At 40.0% G+C, this 18,928-nt stretch overlaps 1 protein-coding gene across 1 annotated transcript in view; it reads left to right on the forward strand.

Moving 5' to 3' along the window:
• Nucleotides 1-18,928, forward strand: part of LOC110953978 (dystrophin) — a 197,865-nt gene that overhangs the window by 154,008 nt on the left and 24,929 nt on the right. The window contains 4 exon segments of the mRNA XM_022198233.2: nucleotides 1,723-1,889; nucleotides 4,831-4,942; nucleotides 9,730-9,866; nucleotides 17,390-17,455. Of these exon segments, the coding sequence (XP_022053925.2) occupies nucleotides 1,723-1,889; nucleotides 4,831-4,942; nucleotides 9,730-9,866; nucleotides 17,390-17,455 (482 nt within the window).

Consider the following 18,928-nt stretch of genomic DNA (forward strand, 5'->3'; position numbering starts at 1 on the left):
GACATAAACTCTCTCTCTCTCGTTTACACAATCATACAGACAGACAAGCAGAGGCCTGTGCCGCCCTGTGTGTCGGTTTGCCCTGCCAGTGACAGCGCAGTCACCCAGTCCATTTGGTTTAATGGGTCTGTGATGAACGAGATGCGCTGCCATAAATATGGCCTCGTTCACTGTTCCTTTGTGGCTCTCCTTCATTTATCCATCACATCCGTCTATCTAGTCATCCTTTCAGCCCGGCAGTAATTAATCTGTAAGTGCTATAATTCTGCCGTTAGATGCTGAGGAGGAGGGAAAGAAGGTGAAGATGAGACTAATGTATGGGAAAGGACAGACGGGGAGATTGTGCAGGGGAAGGTCAAATTGAAGGGTGGAGGATTCAAAGACCATTTGAGATGTCATCAGGGTGAAGAATTCATCGGGATTGTCCTCATTTCAGAATCTTAAAGGTCCCATATTGTTCTCCTTTTCAGCAATTTAATGAAAATCTCACATGTCCCCAGAATGGGTGTGCAAAGATGGCTTGATGGTTTTGTATTGTGAAGAAAAACGTTATAGAGCACAGAAACCTAACTTTGATTTGAGGGGCAATCCAAACAACCTTCATAAGAACTTGCCCTGTGAAATACAGTGCATAGTTGGGAGAAATTGGAAACTTTAAATGGCATTAAACGATAAAGGGCAAAATTTTAATGTTGTTTTTTTTATTATTTAATGTGAGTTAACACCAGAAATGTACACTTATTTCACTCCTGATTGTTGTTTCTGAGAACCAGCTGTGAACATTCATTCAAAAGCCAATCCCTGTTAGTAATTTTCAGGTTGAAATGTGCATTTTTTTTGCTTGTTTCATTTATTTCCAGAAGGATATGCTAACAAAGTTGAGATGCTCTATTGTCTTGCACATCATAAGCCTTGGGAAGGGATCAGGGGAGCGCTCACACTCGCACTATTCCTTTTGATTATTCTCTCCTCTTATTGCAAATATATTCTGCCCTTTGCTGCATTTGCTGGCCTTTTTATGTGCCGGAGATGATGGAAAGGTTGCCTTTGATTTGTTTAGCAGTTACAGCAGCCACGTCAAAGCTTCTCACCCTGTGATGCCTTTTGCACTGGGCTCATTATAATCTGCAGCTGAACTAAGATTCTGCTGAAAAATATTTTCCAGTTTCAGGTAATGTTTCTGGTTGGATGCAGTTGAAATGAATAGATTGACTCACAGTTATACAGAATTATAGTTATTTATACCAGATGAAACGATTGATCACTGTGCTTGAAGAAGCATGAGAAATTGTTTCCTGAGTAATGGAAACTGCAAGTACAAACTGCATTAAAATCACACCTCTAAAAGTATTGAGCAGCACTTAAGAGAAGGAGTTTGAGAGGGTTTTTCACAGCAGAGCTACATGGCTGTTAGCTAACAGCACAGCTATGAGCATGTAGGACAAGGGCAGTGAGGGTGGTGAAATCAATCGATGTTCATGGTAAGATACTTCAACCAATAAACATGAATAATGTTTTATCTGCATCTTTATTAGCTGTTTGCTAACAGGGGAAGAATTACAGCCTGGTGTGCATGTTTTTCTATCGTGCCTGCAAGCAAAGTACTTTAACAGTTTATCAGCTCTGTTTGTTGAACTTTTATAGAAACTGTAAACTCAATGCGGTTGATAAACTTTTGATTTAAAGGCTCCTAACACTTGACCCCTCTTCTTGAATGCCCAGGTGACCAATAAAGTGGAGCTTGAGCCGAGGCAGTTTGTTGATTGGATGCGCCTGGAGCCCCAGTCGATGGTTTGGCTTCCTGTCCTGCACAGAGTGGCGGCAGCAGAAACAGCCAAACATCAGGCCAAGTGTAACATCTGCAAGGAATGTCCTATTGTTGGCTTCAGGTAAACGCACACTCACATCTAGCATTTAAGTCAGGATGTGTGGAACAAACAAAACAAAGAGAGGTGATACAATCTGCAACGTGTAACAGGCTACAAACACACACACACACACACACAGACCTTAAACGTGCCACTGTTCGGCGTTGTTCTCTCCTAGTTGAGCATAAAGGGCAGATCTGCTCTGGAGGGCAGGCATTTATCTAAATGTCAGCAGCTGATACACCACTGACTAAATACCATCCGAAGGTTTGCACAGAAACACGCAAACACATTCACAAACACAACAAGACGCTCATAAACGTAAACATACATTGCACCACCGCGTTCACAAAGTTCCCAAAAAGCCAATCGTCTGGCAAAAAATTCCTAACAGACCACACTCTGATACTGTGTGGGAGTGACGATCACAGATGGAAACATGCACTGATCAGTGACGTAAAAAACCGTGATATCCTCATTACAGTGGCACCAATAAAAGGGTGGAATACATTCGGCTGTGAGTGAACAACCGGTTCTTGAAGCGGGAGAAATGGGTACAAAAGATGGCGAACGAAGAGCATCAAGAGCGCACAAGTCTCATTAATGCATGTGAGGAGCGAGGGCTGGTCTGTGTGGTCTGATCCCACATAAGACCTACTGCAGGGCAAATTACTATGAACCTCTAATGCTGGCTGTGACAGAGAGGTGTCAGACCACACAGTGGATCACAGTCAGAGTGGCCATGCTGACTCCTGTCCTCTACCGAAAGCGTGATCTAGACCAAAGAGCATTGAAAGGTTGCCTCAACATTCCAGTTTCTGCCTTTGTTTTAGTAGCTTCCAGATGTACGACACAGTAACACCGGGTACGTGAAGATCAGCAGCTTCAAACAGAGTTTATAGTAGAATTCAGTTTTTCCCTGACCACTCCAGTCGGGGGCAGTTTATCATTTTTTGTGTGGTTCGAGATAAGTATAACCGCATGCTAAGTGGAGAAGGGTGGCAGGAGTGTCCCCTTCAGATCCCCTGCTTTGCCAGCAGAAAGAGAAATACATTCAGACATTTGATGAAGCACACATCTCCCAAATTCTGTCAGTGATCGATGAGAGCGAGCGCTGGTGGGAGGAGAAGGCAGAGAGCAGGAGTGAAAGTGGAAGGAAAATGCAGAGCAGGCGTTTTGTGTGGTCTTGAGACATGACACCAGCTGTGCTACATTTCGATTTCATTTTTCTCGTCCAAATAGCAGGAGCTTTTAAACTGGCATGGCGCCGCGGATCATTCAAGTACTCAAGCTGAGTTTGATGCTTCATGTGTCAACAGATGTGTTAGCTTTTATAATTGTTAACTGAACGGCTGCTATTTTGTGGAACATTTAACAAGCCACCAAACCACATTCAACATGCATCATTTCCTGTGCATTCAAGCAAACTTGTTCTTTGCATGCTTGATATTTGCAAATTTCCTTCTAATGTTGGACCTAACGATATTAATTAAAACTTATTGGATTCTACTACAAAATGCCTGATAGCCAAAAGCCCTTTGTGATATTTTTTTAATGTGATAATTTGTTGACTTAATAATGCCAGTGAATGCTTGGTTCAGTGTTTAAAAAATGTGGAATAAGCAACCTATTTTAAAAATGTGTGTTTTAGTTAAAATAGAAAATTAAAAACAAACATCAAAAGAGAACCATCCCTATTGATATGATGCTGCTCCCAAGTATATTTATTTTCACAATATCCAGTGACCAGCCAGTTGTAGTAGATTGACTGCAGAGTATGTAATTCCCAACAACCTGAATCAGTAGCATAATGTTAGCTGTATAGAGATATTTTGGTGACAGAAAGGATGGCTAAAAGCAGGTATTCTGTCTTGCAACTGTTGCCACCACACAAGACAACAAGACTAATTAGTTTGACCATTAAAATCAGCACCTCAAAGCTCTGTATGACGAGTGCCAAGACAGATCTGAATACCAACCAAAGCCAAGAAGTGTTTCGGATGTATTTTTCACCATATGGCAATGTTTCCAAACTGCTCTTTAAATTTATATGCAAATGCTCACAGCCCAATATATTCTAGTATGATTATCTCTTTCCACATAGAGGTATTCAAGTCAAATCATGGTGATAATTCCTTTATTTTTTATGGTGCAATAGATATGGCAGTGAAACATATCTCTGTCATTGTTTTTCTAATATCATTCAGACCTACCTTGAATTTATCTTATCTTGATCATTTCTCTGTAAAGCGTATTTACAGGAATCTCATCACAACTGCTTCATAAAAAGCACCTTTTAACAGATCAGAGGGTGTATCTACAGAAGACCTGACTCTACAGGTTCCATAGTCAACCAGAGTTGTTACTGGATAAACTAATTATTTAATTGCCGTCTCAGCACCTCCCAATTGAAGGTGACTTGAAGCCCCCTCCTCGTGGTAATATGCTGTGTGTCAGTACCTAATGGTGCATTTGACTTGGTGGTGTCATGTACACTGTTGCATCCTTTGATATATGACTCTCCTTTGGAGCTCATCAGTCAGCTAACCTTGGGAGAGCTGGAGAGGAGAGAGATATAAAAGACTTAAGCTATTATGTCTGAATGGCTCCGGTCTCAATTTAGCTGTTAAATGGCCTTCTGGCTACTGCCGCTGCTGAGGACAACATCCCGACAGTCGTTGTCACATCGCTGTGTATTGGTGGAAATCCAGCTACCTATCACTCTGTCAGCATATTGTGCATGTATGTATGTATGTATGTATGTGTGTGTACGTGTGAGGAAGTGACAGTGGCAGTAGCTCTCCAGGAGTCCTCAGAGCAGCCTGGAGATGTTGCATTGCTACATATGTGCACACACATGTTCACACAAAACCCCGAGGACATGAAAGTGACATCCACGAACGCTACATCCCAACTCAACTTATCTCACTTTTCACCTCTCCCTCTCTCCGCCTCTCTCTAGGTATCGCAGTCTGAAGCATTTCAACTATGACGTGTGTCAGAGCTGCTTCTTTTCTGGGCGTACCGCCAAGGGCCACAAGCTCAACTACCCCATGGTGGAGTACTGCACACCGGTGAGGGAGTAACACACACACACACACACACACACACACACACACACACACACACACACACACACACACACACACACACACACACACACATGAAGCCACACAAGTGTTCAGTAGCTCAGCTCATATCTCTTTTCCACATGCTCACACTTTTCCACTCAGCCACTTAATGAAAGCACACAAATTCACACCTCAGACTTCAGGCTGAAGTTACCTCTTAACCCATCTTTCATTAAAACCTTCCTATCCTGATGTCAAACACACCACTGACTCTTCCAGCTGCTGAATATTCATGCTCGTCTAACCCACACTGTGAGACTTCTGAACTATTACAGCAGCTTGTGTAATGTCTTGCAGCTGGTTTTGATTTCCCAGTAATGTCTAAATCTCTGGTTTTTCAACTATACTTGCATACCTGAATCTGGATTTTCCGCAAGATTTTTTTAACCTGGCTGCAGAGATTTTCACCCTCTCAGTCACAAAATCCTCAGTAAAGCTGGACAATCAGTGAAGCTGTTTGCTCACAGTCGTCGTTCCAGTTCATCCCAGAAAACCATTACTTTGCGTACTTTGCTTTGAGTGTGAGGACATTGTCTTGTTGAAACCAAAGTCTGTGGGCAGGAGTGCAACAGTCAGACTTTTTCTCTCCCAATACCATTTTACCTCAGTTCCAAATCTTTCTAAGTTCATGTGAATCATTTTTATATAACTTAGTATGAGTCTGTGGGAGGCTGGGGTTGAGTGGACAGCACATCATGAGGAAAGCAGGTCAGTAATTGTCATGGTATTTGTCCAAAAGTGCATTTTGGGATTCAAGGGGTCATGACAACTCCCAGTATTGGATGCTTGATGAGCGTCCTGATAGTTGATTTACAGCAGCTCTCCAACAGGAAACAGACTTTTCCCTCCTATAACCACACACCTGACAGGACGAAAGCTTTACTCATTTTCTATCTATTCATGGATTTCAAACCACGCTAGCTTAGTAACTCATTTGGAAAATTTGACTTGTTTTGTTTTGTTTTTTTTTACAAAAACAGTTTACCAAAAAATATTTCTGAAAGCATTTCATGTAAGAAATAAGCCATGCAGCTGCTCAACCTGTTCTATTTTATATCAGCAACATTTACTTTAAAACATTTTTGAGAGTTTCCAGAGACATAGAGTGGTAGCTCAACATCTAACATTCACATAAAATTTACACAAAGGAAACACAATTCTATGAGAATGCGTTGCACAGCTGCTTATGTGGAAAATGAATGAGAAGCACAGAAACAACAGATCCTGTAGACACATACATAACAGAGAATTTAGACATTTAATTTACTACTTTCACCTCCTCCACATGCTAAAGTGTCCTTGGACACAACAGACCTTGAACCGCAAGTGGTTAATCAGGGGCCATGCAGTTATCATAGAACACATAGCACTGATGCATTACATATAGAGTGTATAGCATTGAGCTAATTCTCAACTCCAACGCCTGGTTGGGCTTTTAAGTAAAATAAATAAAAACAGCACAGACATTAAAAACCTATAACCCACGCACACTCAAACATGCACAATGACACAATCCAGTTGCTTTTGATTCAACCAACACATGCATGCTTTGCACTGTGGGCTTGTTTATTTCAGGGTTTCAGTTGGCGTGCTCTAATGTGACATGGTAAACACATTTTAGCCCCTCACTATGATTAATACAAGGTGACACACACCTGCCCTCTTGTCTCTTCGTCCCCTTTCACATGCTGTTGAATTCTCCAACTTGTTACACATTCAGTTCTCTCAACAGACCCCTGGCTTCATTTGAATTTACATGAACAAATAGTAAAATACTCAGGGCTCTCCTGGGTCTTTTTTTAATAATTTTTGCCAGAGAGGCAATATTTCACTTTAGTACTACACAGGGAGAAGAATATTGGAAAGGGGGGAACTTGGCAAAATGGAACATTTCTCTTTCTCAATTAGGATCTCACACTTGCGGGCCAGCTCTTTCAATATTGCTTAACATCATACTTTGAGTGACTCCAGTTTCACTTGACGTTTCTCATTTATGTCTTTTAATATGCTTTTTCAATTTTGTAAATGTGGTAGATATTGACTTGGGAGGAGCAGCTGTAGGGAGCAGTGATCATTCTTCCAGGAGTTAAGAAGCCCAGCAGCTGCCGTCCATGACTTTGAGAAAACTTTCCTATTTTCAACTGTGCTGCAGCAACAAACAGTACAACTGCAAGTTTAATATTACTACTCAGCTGTAGGGTACATTAGTCACTCAAGAGTTAACTGATTGTCAGCTTTATTGGAAAGAAAGGAATAAGCAGGGTCTTCAGATAGAATTCCGCATGTCCCTTTCACTTTTTGTCATTTGTTAGCAGTGCATCTTAAAGCCTAATTGCATTTTATTGGCTTTTTTTTCCCTCAGTAAACCAATAAAATGAAAGCTAAAACCAAAAGAAAAAAGAAAAAAAGCCAAGCAACTCAAAGATACAACAGGAGTCAATTTGATACCTTGTGAATCTTCTTGAAATGTCATTTTAGGTGATTTGTGTATATCTACATGTAACAGTACATCTGATGGAGGTACAGCAACAATCAGAGTAGATGAGTAAAACAGTCTTTGTTTGAGTGAGATCTTGAACTCAGTGCTGGTTAAAGAGCTGGGATATCAGGTCTCACTGGAAGGACAGTAATCAGTGCAGCAGAGATCTGATCTGGGGGAAAATAGCTGCTCATGACAGCTTCCTGGGTGCTGCAAAAAATCATACGAAAATCTGAAAGTATAAGACAAGAGATTGTATACACTGATTAAATGAATATTTGAACATATCAGCTCTGTGTCTGCCAGAAAACAGTCACAACTTGTCACCATCACCACTTTGAATAATGGCTTTGACAGCGGCCTACTGTCCATTGGCTTTTCAGCGCAAACAACCGGACTATGTGTGAGAATAAAGCCGTAAATGAAGCCAGATACAGGCAAATTATAGAGGACAGGTTGCTTTGCAGCACCACACACGCCTCTAAACGGTGCAGCTATTGTTCTGTTTAAACAATGACCTAAGGCATACAACCAGATCGATACTGGAGTGCCTGTAGAACAAAAATACGAGGAGCCTTGCACAGCTTTGATTCAAATCCAGGTGAAAGTCTGTGAAACTTGGTGTTCATAAATGCTGCATATCCAGATTAATAAAGTTTTTAAGACAGCAGAAACTGGTAGGTAATCCCCCAGTGCTTGTAGTTCTAAGCTGAATCCCTCCTGTTAGAAGGAAATGAAACCCAAACTCGACCAAATCAATGTAATCCCATGTCACTGTAAGGCTGCACCTTAATCACTAGGGCTTCATGGCTGCACCTAGGAGCAGAGATTTTTTTGTTCAGTGCAGAATCTGTTCAACGTAACAGTTTATTTTTTAATGAAATGTAGACTAAAGTGATTTTGGGTAAAAATCAAGATTTCAAACTAAGATTCCGTGAAGTTTTTCAATGAAACAGCGTGCCACTCACCAATGATTCTATGTTTTTTTTCCGTTTTTGTAATTTTGGTCATTTCTTAAAAACAACCTTTTAAATCCACAGGTTCCACAGGGTTAAATCCTACAGTTCCGCTCAACTTTATTCAACAGCATAGTGAATGTTTTTATATACTTTCTTTATGTCTTCTAAGAACTTCAGCATAGTACATAATCATATTTGTCTTTCTCCCCATGCTCAAAACAAATTATATTTTAGTTTTTGCCTTTGAAAATATCAAGCCAAGATTGAATAATAAACCAGATTTTGAGAGCCAGTTACAGATTGATAGTGGCTTTTGTGAGCCCCGTTGCGGCCATACAATAGGATTCTATCGCTCATCTTTGTCATGCTGTTTATTTTATGGCCACAATATTGCTTTTTTTATTAAGTTCTGATGTTTATGGAAGTGATTGTGTTCGTCAGTAATATCGAAGTCGCCAAAATTTGGGCTGTGCTGTATGGATTACTGCACTTTCAATGTTTTGAACTTTCCTCAGAGAGTATGCTGTATTGGTTTGACTGTGACTGGTGTGTCGTTTTGTTGGGATTAACATTTTTCTAGTTGTCAAACAGAGAGCGTCCTGGTGGCCTAATCGTTCCAACGCCCACCATATTAGTGCAATATCTTCATTCGGTTCCAGCTGAGAATCTTTATTGCATTTTATCCCCCCCCATTCTCACTCTGGCACTCTCTCTCTCGTAATATTATGTGTTTATATTATCTACCTTTTCAAAATCTACCCAATACGAGTGCAAAAAAACACATCTCCTAAGCCACATGGGAAGGAGCTTACACACACACACACACACACACACACACACACACACACACACACACACAAAAGCACATGTGTGCATAAATTCTCCTCCAGCTTCAGTGTAATTGTTCCATAATTGCTGTTGGTTTGCTCAGGCTACCATCTTAAATTGTGTGGATTAGTCATTAAGCCTAGTGAACTCAATGAAGTCTGTTCATTTACGCATATCTGTCAACTGTGGACTTGTGTGTGTGTGTTTAGCAGTGGTTTTCTGAATCCTCTGCAAAGGGATTTTCTCTCCCTCTGGTCAGACTCTTGTGGTAATTTGCTGTTTGCTTGCATGGCAGAAACACCTTTGCTAAGTATCTAATTAGCAAACACATTCTCTTCCATGCCAGTGCTTATGCTGATTATGTGTGCACAAGAGACTGGAAATGCATAAACTCACATATACGCTGCAATAGATAATATATAAACACCTCTCTCTCTCCGTTTTTTTTTTTCTCTCTCCCATAGACGACATCAGGCGAGGACATGCGTGATTTCACCAAAGTGCTGAAGAACAAATTCCGCTCGAAGAAGTACTTTGCCAAACACCCACGGCTCGGCTACCTACCAGTCCAGACAGTTTTGGAGGGCGACAACATGGAAACGTAAGTAACCTTTAAGTGCGTTATTGAAACAAAGAACTGCTTAAATCTGACTGGCAAAGCTGTAGTTTATTAACCCTCTGAACTCCAAGCATTTTCTGAGTGTTTTTTTTTTTGCTTCTGTTACATTTTAGTTTTTTTGTTGGCTCAGTTTTGATGAAAAATAAAGTCCTCCAATGCTATGGAAATCGTACAACCATGACTAACCATGATAACTTAAACAGCTACCGTAACCATCATCACCCCAGTCTATGGTAATATGATTAGGATGAAAAATGTCTTCCTTATAGTATAAAAAAATTACAAGGCCATGAATCATTAAAAAAAAATTTCTCTCTTTTCTTTACAAAAAATGATAAAAACCTAGAATAAACCTTTTCCCAAGTGCCCACAGGTGGCTTTACATGCTGTGTATATTTTACTGCTGGCATTTTTTGATCTGTTTCCATACTTGTCTGTGTGTAGACACATCCTGTGGACTAGAAAGTAGTATAATAACAACAGTCATGCATTCATAGTGTTCATAGATGTCCATGTGTGCATCTGCATAGGATTAAAATGCTAGAAAGGTGCTCTAGCAATTTCAGATCTGTAACACTCAGACTCTGGAAACCGTAAAAATAACACTCCACCACCTCAACCCAAATTGTAAGATGTACAATTTTTATTCATTTTAGGCCAGAATGAAGTTTTCAAAATATATTTTCTTTGACTTGGAAAAGTCCCTCGAGAGCACAAGACATTTTACATATACTTATGTAATTCTTTTTACAGTGTTAGTGGATCTCCCCACAAAATGACTGATGTATAAAATTGATTGATCAGTTTTCAGTCCCTCTTTGTCATAAAAACCATAAGGTCACAGGTTATGGATGGTGTCATACTGGGCACTCTGCATTACAGCATATGGGGAATGTTAATTTCCCACTCCACTGATGTGCTTATTTACCTCTCGATCCAGGTGCGGTCGCTGCACCGTAGATCTTACGCGTGCAACTCTGGCCCCAGTGAATACGTCTGATTTATGTCCCTTCAGCTGCCAGCCTTAAATCGCCCTGGAGGGCCGTTTAACTAGACCCACATTATGCAGATGCCTCAGACAGGCACCTCATCCTCCCCATGAGTGTGTCTGTCCCACGGCCCTGTTGGAATACCAGCCCATTTGCCTCTGTACTCAGAGACTGTCACACTTTGTTACTCGTTGTGGTGCTTCCTTGACATTTTATCTCAATATTTTTGTGTAATATGCCATCCGTCATTCACTCTTAATATTACATTCTGGCGTCTCTTGTTAGTTAACAACGTAGTTTTGTGTCTTTTAAAGCACCAACATCTCAGAGATGTTTATGCGTGCACCACCCGATGAGTCACCTGTTCTCTCAGGGGAGATTTTCCTCGACTTCCAGCTGCACTGAGTCGCTGCTCAGATGGATTGGTCGACCTCTTTCATCCCTCCCATTCCCGTTCGTCCTCCTCCTCACCTCCCACCTCGCCCCACTCTCACTTCCCTTCCTCTCTGAAAAATGACTCCTGCTGAGCTGCCTGCCTGATAAATGTCCCTAAAAGGTAGAGAAATTGAGGCGAAACACAAAAGATCTTTTAAAAATATCGCAGAAGGGAATGGAGACTTAGCGAGATTTAGGGCTATTTCATGGTCATCATCTTTCTGTCCCTTTTACTACATTAGGTTTCTACTGTGAGCTGTGGGCTAGCCATGTGCTGCCACAGGTTTGTGTACATAATTAAAAAAAAAAAAAGCTTATCTACAATATAAGCTCTGTAAGCTCTGGTCCAAACATACAATCAGAAATACTTACATTTATTCTAGCCCTGTGTTGCTACAGTTTAATGGCTTCTGCAATCGGTGTGCAACTAAAATTAACATTGTGACCTAAATTGAAATCTGCTTGTCTGTAATTGGAACAAGGCTAAGCTCCTGCTTACCACGAGGAGATATACGTATTAGGGAGACACCAAAATATTACTGCCATGTTTGTTGCAGGAAGACGAAGATTACTCCCAATTTTTCAACTATATATATATATATATATATATACGGTGTGTGTTTGTGTGTCATCCAGTACAAATGAAATAAAGCACGAACTACAAGGAAAGTATCACAATTTCAGTTCCTTTGCTTATAGTTTTAAACTGTAATAAGAGACTTCATATTTAAAATTTCAGTCCAAACCTTTTTAGTGCACTGTCAGGCTCCATTGATCATCTCAACAAAGAGAAGTTCTAAAAAGTTGTAATTTTTAAAGTAGTGTAGCAGCAGAAGAGAAAATTAGATTGTCTGCTGAATAATTGCCCCCCCTAATGCACTCACTCGCTGTCTCTCTCCTCTGCACTCTTGTAACATCATTTCTTTTTTGTAATTCCACCCACTCTGTTTCTCTCCACCTTGAGAGAGAGCAAAACACCACCTACTCTCACCTCCCACTCATATCTTTGCTTCATTTCACGGCAGATAGGATTTTTGATTCGTCACAGCTATATTTGATAACGTGAAAGAACCGTTCTAATGGTTTCCCACTCACTGTTGGTTTTTGCTTTTTATGCTACATAACCAGATAGAGGAGACTAATCTCTGCAGCATTAGGCCTTGCAGAGAGGTTAATGGCCTTGAACGTGAATTTAGAAACTAGTTGTTAAGTCATTTTTTATTCCCAAAATAAAGTCTTGACAGAATAATTTTTTCGTAGTCATGGAAAACAAAGGAGGTGAAAGAGAACTTGGTACCAGACTGAAGAAGTAAAAAGTTTGCTGTATGGGCCAACAAAGTAGTTTTTGAACCTAGACATTATTACATTAGCAAATAGTGCAGTTTTATGTATGCACGTTTGTTTTATAGGTAAGTATACGCACTTTGGAAATTAGTTTAAAATGAATGAAGCTCTCAAGTGTCAAGTAAGTTCCACATTTAATGATTCTTTTGTTCGAAGTTGTCGTGCAATTCCATTGTGAAAATTAACCAAATCGAAGCTTAAAATCACGTCGTTTCATCAAAATCACTTTATCCTAAATGTCTCACTTACAAATTTGCCAAAAAATAATCCATTAGCACCAGATTTTGTAAAGAACAAAGAATTCTGTGCTGCCCAGCTCGACCAAGAAGCTGTAAGTGATTTAGCTGCAATCAACAGTCACCTGACAAGAATTCAGGGACTATTTACCTGAAGTGCAGATAGGAAACAAACAAAATGTAAGTAGTAAAATGTCTGTAGTATGTAGTGTTTCTAAGTACTGGTAACACTTGTGGGCACTTGGAAAAATGCTGTGCATGTTGATTACTTTTTTTTCAATTTTTGTATAATAAATAATCAAACATCGACTCTTGTTTAATGATTCAAAGACACATCTGTGTTCTTGCTGCTGTTTTCATAGATGTGCAGGACTATATATGATTCAGGTAAAAATGAACCCACAGTCAATAAAAATGTGACCACTTGAAGTTCAGAGGTAGTTTAAGCTATAGATACCCAAACCACAGTAGTTGTGACTGGCCAGCACAGTGACAGTTTTTTTATGCCAGTAGACATGTCAAAAGTGAAGACATTATTAAGTATAAATCAAATCTCACATTGGGACCCCACACTAACACCTTGAGTAGAATACATGTGCAGATTAACATGCCACTTCAAAACCTTCTATAGGTGTTTAACTTACAGACATGATTCAGACAATTTTTGATAAATACCAAACTGTTTAAATCACCTCATGTTCCTTGTTTGTCCTTTGATTTGTCACCTGTCTGCATACTCTGTATTAAGTAAATAGGAAATGACACTCATCTGTCAGTTACTTCCCCTTAAATGATTAGTAAATGTGCACACACATGCAGAAGACGTGTACAGTAATATTTATCTGTCTCTGTTACACTCACCTGTACGTACATGTTTTTCTTTCCTGCCTTCTTGCTGCCTCTAGACAGACAGGTGGAGGCATGGGGAAACATAATGCACAATTTTGACAAATACTCGATGGAGTGCCAGCAGATTCTTCTCAGTCAGCAGTTCCAAGTTTTCCAAAGTAGCCGGCAGGAAGCACAGCAATCCAAGAGCTAAAACTGGTAGTATTTGAGGCAGCTTCTTCATTCCCCTCCTCACAGGTTTTATGAATTGTGAGTGGATGTTTATTGATGAACCAAGGCATTTTGATTTTCTTTTTTTGTGTGAAAATGCTGCTAGTGTTATCCTGATGTTTTGTTTGGAATTCTGTGTCCAATTAAGTCTGACTTTCCCCTTGTGTGGTAATGCAAATCAGAATGCAGAGGTAGCTATAGTAGTAACCTTGCTTTTAGCTATTGTTAACAAATTCTCATAATGAATAAAATAGCAAACAGTCTCGCGTCAAAGCAATAGGCCTCGGCTTATTCAAACATTTAGCACAATACCAGTAAAAAAGCCAGGCAAATTTGGGTGACCATCTGCTCTCTACACAGCCATCAACCTTTGTAAAGATAACAATCATCTCCTGAGAGACAAGATTAACACATCATCTGCACCTTGGGGCAAACATGTGGGCGAGGGCACATGAAATGCTGCAGCAGTGGCTCTGAGAAGTTAGCTCAGCCTGCCTTACCGACCCTGATCTTTTTTCTGTCTCTTCTGTCTGAATCTCCTGTTACAATTTGAATTCTCCTCGCAGCTACAGAAGTGTGCCTACATTGGACGCCCTGCTGCGTGAAACATAGCCACCATGCCTCACGTCTCCCTGTGAATTTCTCTGCTTTAATGTGGGAGCAAACGCGAAAGAATGTCATCCTTAACTATTATCTTACCAATTTCTAACCAGCAAATACTGTGAAAAAAGCCTTTTTTTTTTTTAGATAAGAACGTGTCCCATTTGTTTACAAACAAGAATTTATGCTCTACGTCTCAATAGCAACAATTATCGCGGACTAGAAAACCGGAAGCTTTGTCTGGGTTGCCATATTTTATTTAGACAAACACTGGCACCAGTATTCCTTTGCATGCTTGTTTAACTGTTTTGTACTACTTGTATAAAACCTACTGCACCCAATAGCACATGAACCTGAAAATGGGTTCTACTGTACTATTTTTTTCCCAGTAACTCCTGCCGGAAATAAATGAGAAAAGGGAATGAATTTGTGACATAGCATCCTGTATGTAGGAGGAAGTGTAAAACCAATTTACTGGAATATGTGTGACAGCAGCAAAATCACTGTTATGTGTGTGGACTTTCACACACACAACCAGCACGTATTACACTGCAGTGACAAATCCAGTCGCCCAATTTGAGTTTCTCAAAATTCACTGACCCACAAATTTTCACACACAAGTGTTACGAGTCTGTTTGGAAGCAGATTTTAGACAACATCAGAAGAAGTGGTAGGGATGTCCCGATCAAGTGTTTGTTTGGGAGTCATTTAACTTTTCGTTTCTGTAGATAGAGTTCTAGTCTGGTTCAATATTTCTAGATAATACACACTACAAGTATATTAAAGCTACCAAAGCTGCATTTCTGCACCCAAGCTATTCTTTACTATTACCTAGGTGATGACAAACTTTGTATTTTTTTTTAACCTTTATTTGTACAGGTATCTCATTCTCAAGAGAGACCTGAATTGCTGTAAAGCTCCTGCAGGGTATGTTCTGAAATGTAACGTGGAGAGGACATGATTGTACTGAGGCTCCACAAGCTCCAACACAGGACAAAAACCTGTATTCTCTTCATGCATGTCTAATACTTTAACAACCAGAGAAGAAAAAGTCACTTGGACGATGGGCGGTTCCATGTTAACAAGCAGAGCACATTATAAGGGTTTAGTTAGCGATGGGCACCATGACAAAGACTTCTGTGATGCTTAATACGCTCGAGCCAGAATTTATGTATTTTAGACAAGCTGGTATTGGCTTGGAAAGCTGTCTTTTATCCCAGTAGCAAATGTCATAGAGTGGTCTTTACAGCTAATATCATTTGTCTGTTGACTAAAATAGCGATATCGGCACAGGACAAATGTACACATGGCTCAATTTATGTTACCGATTAATCTATTGATTGATAACTGCTGATTGTTGATTTAGAAAACTATTCAAAACATGCATCCTTAGCTTCCTGTCATGAATTGTGCTTTCTTTAACCCTCGTGTCGTCCTGTGGGTCAAAATTGACCCATTTTAAAGTTTGAAAATGTGGGAAAATATATATTTATATTTTCACAGTGAAACTTCTGGTGTCCACATTTTTCAACATTTTTGGGAAATTTTGGAACATCTTTTGTGGGGGGAAAAAGAAATGTTAAAAATGATTCTTAAGAACATTCACAAAAAAAATCAACCAAAATCCAGCGAATTTCGCTGGATTTTGGTTGATTTTTTTGGTGAATGTTCTTAAAGAAAGTATTAGAAATTTTACTATTATATATGTAATCACTTTCATATTTTTAGGATTTTTTTGGTAGACCTTTACTCATTTTTTGAAAATACTTCCAAGAATTTTCTTGACAAATTTTGGGGGATTTTTCAAAAATACAACTTTTAAGGGAAACTTTTAAAGAATAATGGCAGTTTTTGTCCTGAAGGTTTTGCAAATTTTCAGAAATTTTGGGAATTTTTGCTGAATTTTTGGATTTCTTTTCAGACAAGGAAATACTATTTTGTGGTGCCCGTAAATGAAGACAACAGGAGGGTTAAAACACCTATGTGACAGCAGATGCAAACAAAGGATTAGGTTTAGGTTAAGGTCGATCTCCATCAGTTACAAAATGCCTCATCTGTCCTGATGCTAGCCCTTGAAATTGGATCGGAACATCCTTTGTCACAAATGCTAATCTTAACCTCATGTGCTGTGTAAATCGGTCACTCTTTTACATGCGTTTCCTGTGTGTTGAATTCAGCTGCCCAGCAACTGGACACACTTTTCCTTCCACTTTTTCCTCCACCTGCTGTGTTTTTGTCTCCGACCCACTGAGTGGTTTTGACCCTAAAATGTTTTGTGGTACCTTTACTCCCCCTCCCTCCCTTCCTCCCCCCGATTCTCTTACAGTCCCGTCACCCTCATCAGCATGTGTCCGGAGCAGTATGAGTGAGTATCTACGCTACCAGCGACAACACGTCGTCTCCCGACTGGAATGCCTCTAAACAACACCTCCTTTACGCCCTTCTCTCCTCACTCGCCTCCCTCCCTTCACCCACATCCTCCCTCCAACAACACCGTGACTGCACTGCATGTTGCCTGCCTGCCTGCCTTCCTGATCCACTGGCTGAACATGCGACCAACAAACACTCCCCTGCTGTCTCCTCACCCTCTTCTCCTCACCCAACTAGCATTCAGTTGCTCATCCCAGCAGGGCTGTCAAAAAGCATCCAACTGCTCCGTAGATCATCCTGCTCTCCTATTTCTCTTTCTAGGATCATCCGATTTGTTTTCTAGGTGATGTTGTGAGGGGCCATTGTGGCTGTGTGTGGATGAGCGTGTGTGTGTGTGTGTGCATGTGTGTGTTAATGCGGTTGTGTGAGCACGCTGAATCTCATTCATCTCCATTACCTCATTCATTTCCAGGCTGTCCCAGTCACCTCAGCTCTCTCATGATGACACCCATTCCAGGATAGAGCAGTATGCCAGCAGGTACGCTCTGCATCCTCCCATCACCATCTCATCAGCAACAAAGCACACATACAGAGAGCTGCTAACTGCATTTAAATGTTGCACATTTAAGAAACAGCTGAAGAGCTTCATTATAGAATGAAAGCTCAAGTGTTTATGCATGTTTTATATTGTTTCCTTTGAATAATGACTCATTGTTGTTGCAGATCTTTTTCAAATGAATATGACTTTGTACAAAAAGTGTTTTTCCACCCCTACGGTTGCAATCCCCTTCTTTTTAAAATGCATTACCAAGCAGCAACATCCAGACATGGACAACAATAAATGCGTATCTGACAACCAAATCAAATCTGTATAAATTAAAAGCCTGGAATAAATGGGAAACAATAGTTGTTTGGAAGCGAGGGAAAACACTATATAATGCTTTTTATTAAATAATCAATAGAAATGCAGAATGTATGCAGGTATGTGATTTGCAATAAATGGAAATTAAATTGAATGAAAACCAATAATGTCATTCAGTGTCATAAGATGCCTGTGTGGTGCAGACATTTTAAATAATGGAATGGCTTTCTTGTCCTTCTTCTGTTTATTCTCATTACCATGAAACACATCTCTAATGACACTTTAGGCTCAAAAACACATTCTGCCAATGTCTACCAGAGAGTCCTGTTGCTGATTCTGGGAAACTGAACTTGCTCTATTGAGCCGAGACATTACAAAAATAGGAAAAAAAACGGAATGACAAAGGAAGAATGAACATTTTCGTCACTTTGAAAGATTCTGCTGGCAAATGATAGAAGTAAAAAAAAAAAAATAAAATGTCCGCTTTCTGCTCAAACAGCACCAGAACAACTGATCACAATCATTAAAGTCTGGAAGTTCATTCTCATTACACCACATAATTATAGAATAATAATTATCTACGTAATTGTTCCAAATGATGCACAATGGAAAAACACTATTTATTGATTGAACTTGATTCCAGTGGAAGGCTTCTGATGTCGCATTATGTTTTAGCAGATATTTTGGTGCCGGCGAAGGGCAAACGGCAAGAATCATGAAATGCTAGTTTTAATGTCGCACGGCTGCTTTTTATTTTGTGACAAACTGTGCTCGCATACATTAAATGTCAGATGACTGTCAAAGTCTGGTTGGTGAGTTAGCTCAGACAGGCAGGCAGCCACCCACCACTTTGGCTGTAACATTATGGACCTGCTGCTGAGATCAGAGTAGCAACAGATCGGCCCGATGGCTGTTTTCAGCCTCCTGCTTCAAATGATCTTGCTGTGTACGTCAACACACCCATGCACACAGCATGAGAGCTGCAGTCGATCATTAACATCATCACCAAACTAATGTTCTGCTGCACTTGGATTGAAATCCTGTCATTTTTTTTATATTTATCAGAGTAAAAGTTAAGATCCATAAATATGCTTGTTTAAGTCCCATCTTAGCAATAAATTAATTTGCAATCAGCCCAAATCTTATCTT

The sequence above is a fragment of the Acanthochromis polyacanthus genome, chromosome 16 (assembly GCF_021347895.1).
Source record: "Acanthochromis polyacanthus isolate Apoly-LR-REF ecotype Palm Island chromosome 16, KAUST_Apoly_ChrSc, whole genome shotgun sequence".
Lineage (NCBI taxonomy): Eukaryota > Metazoa > Chordata > Actinopteri > Pomacentridae > Acanthochromis > Acanthochromis polyacanthus.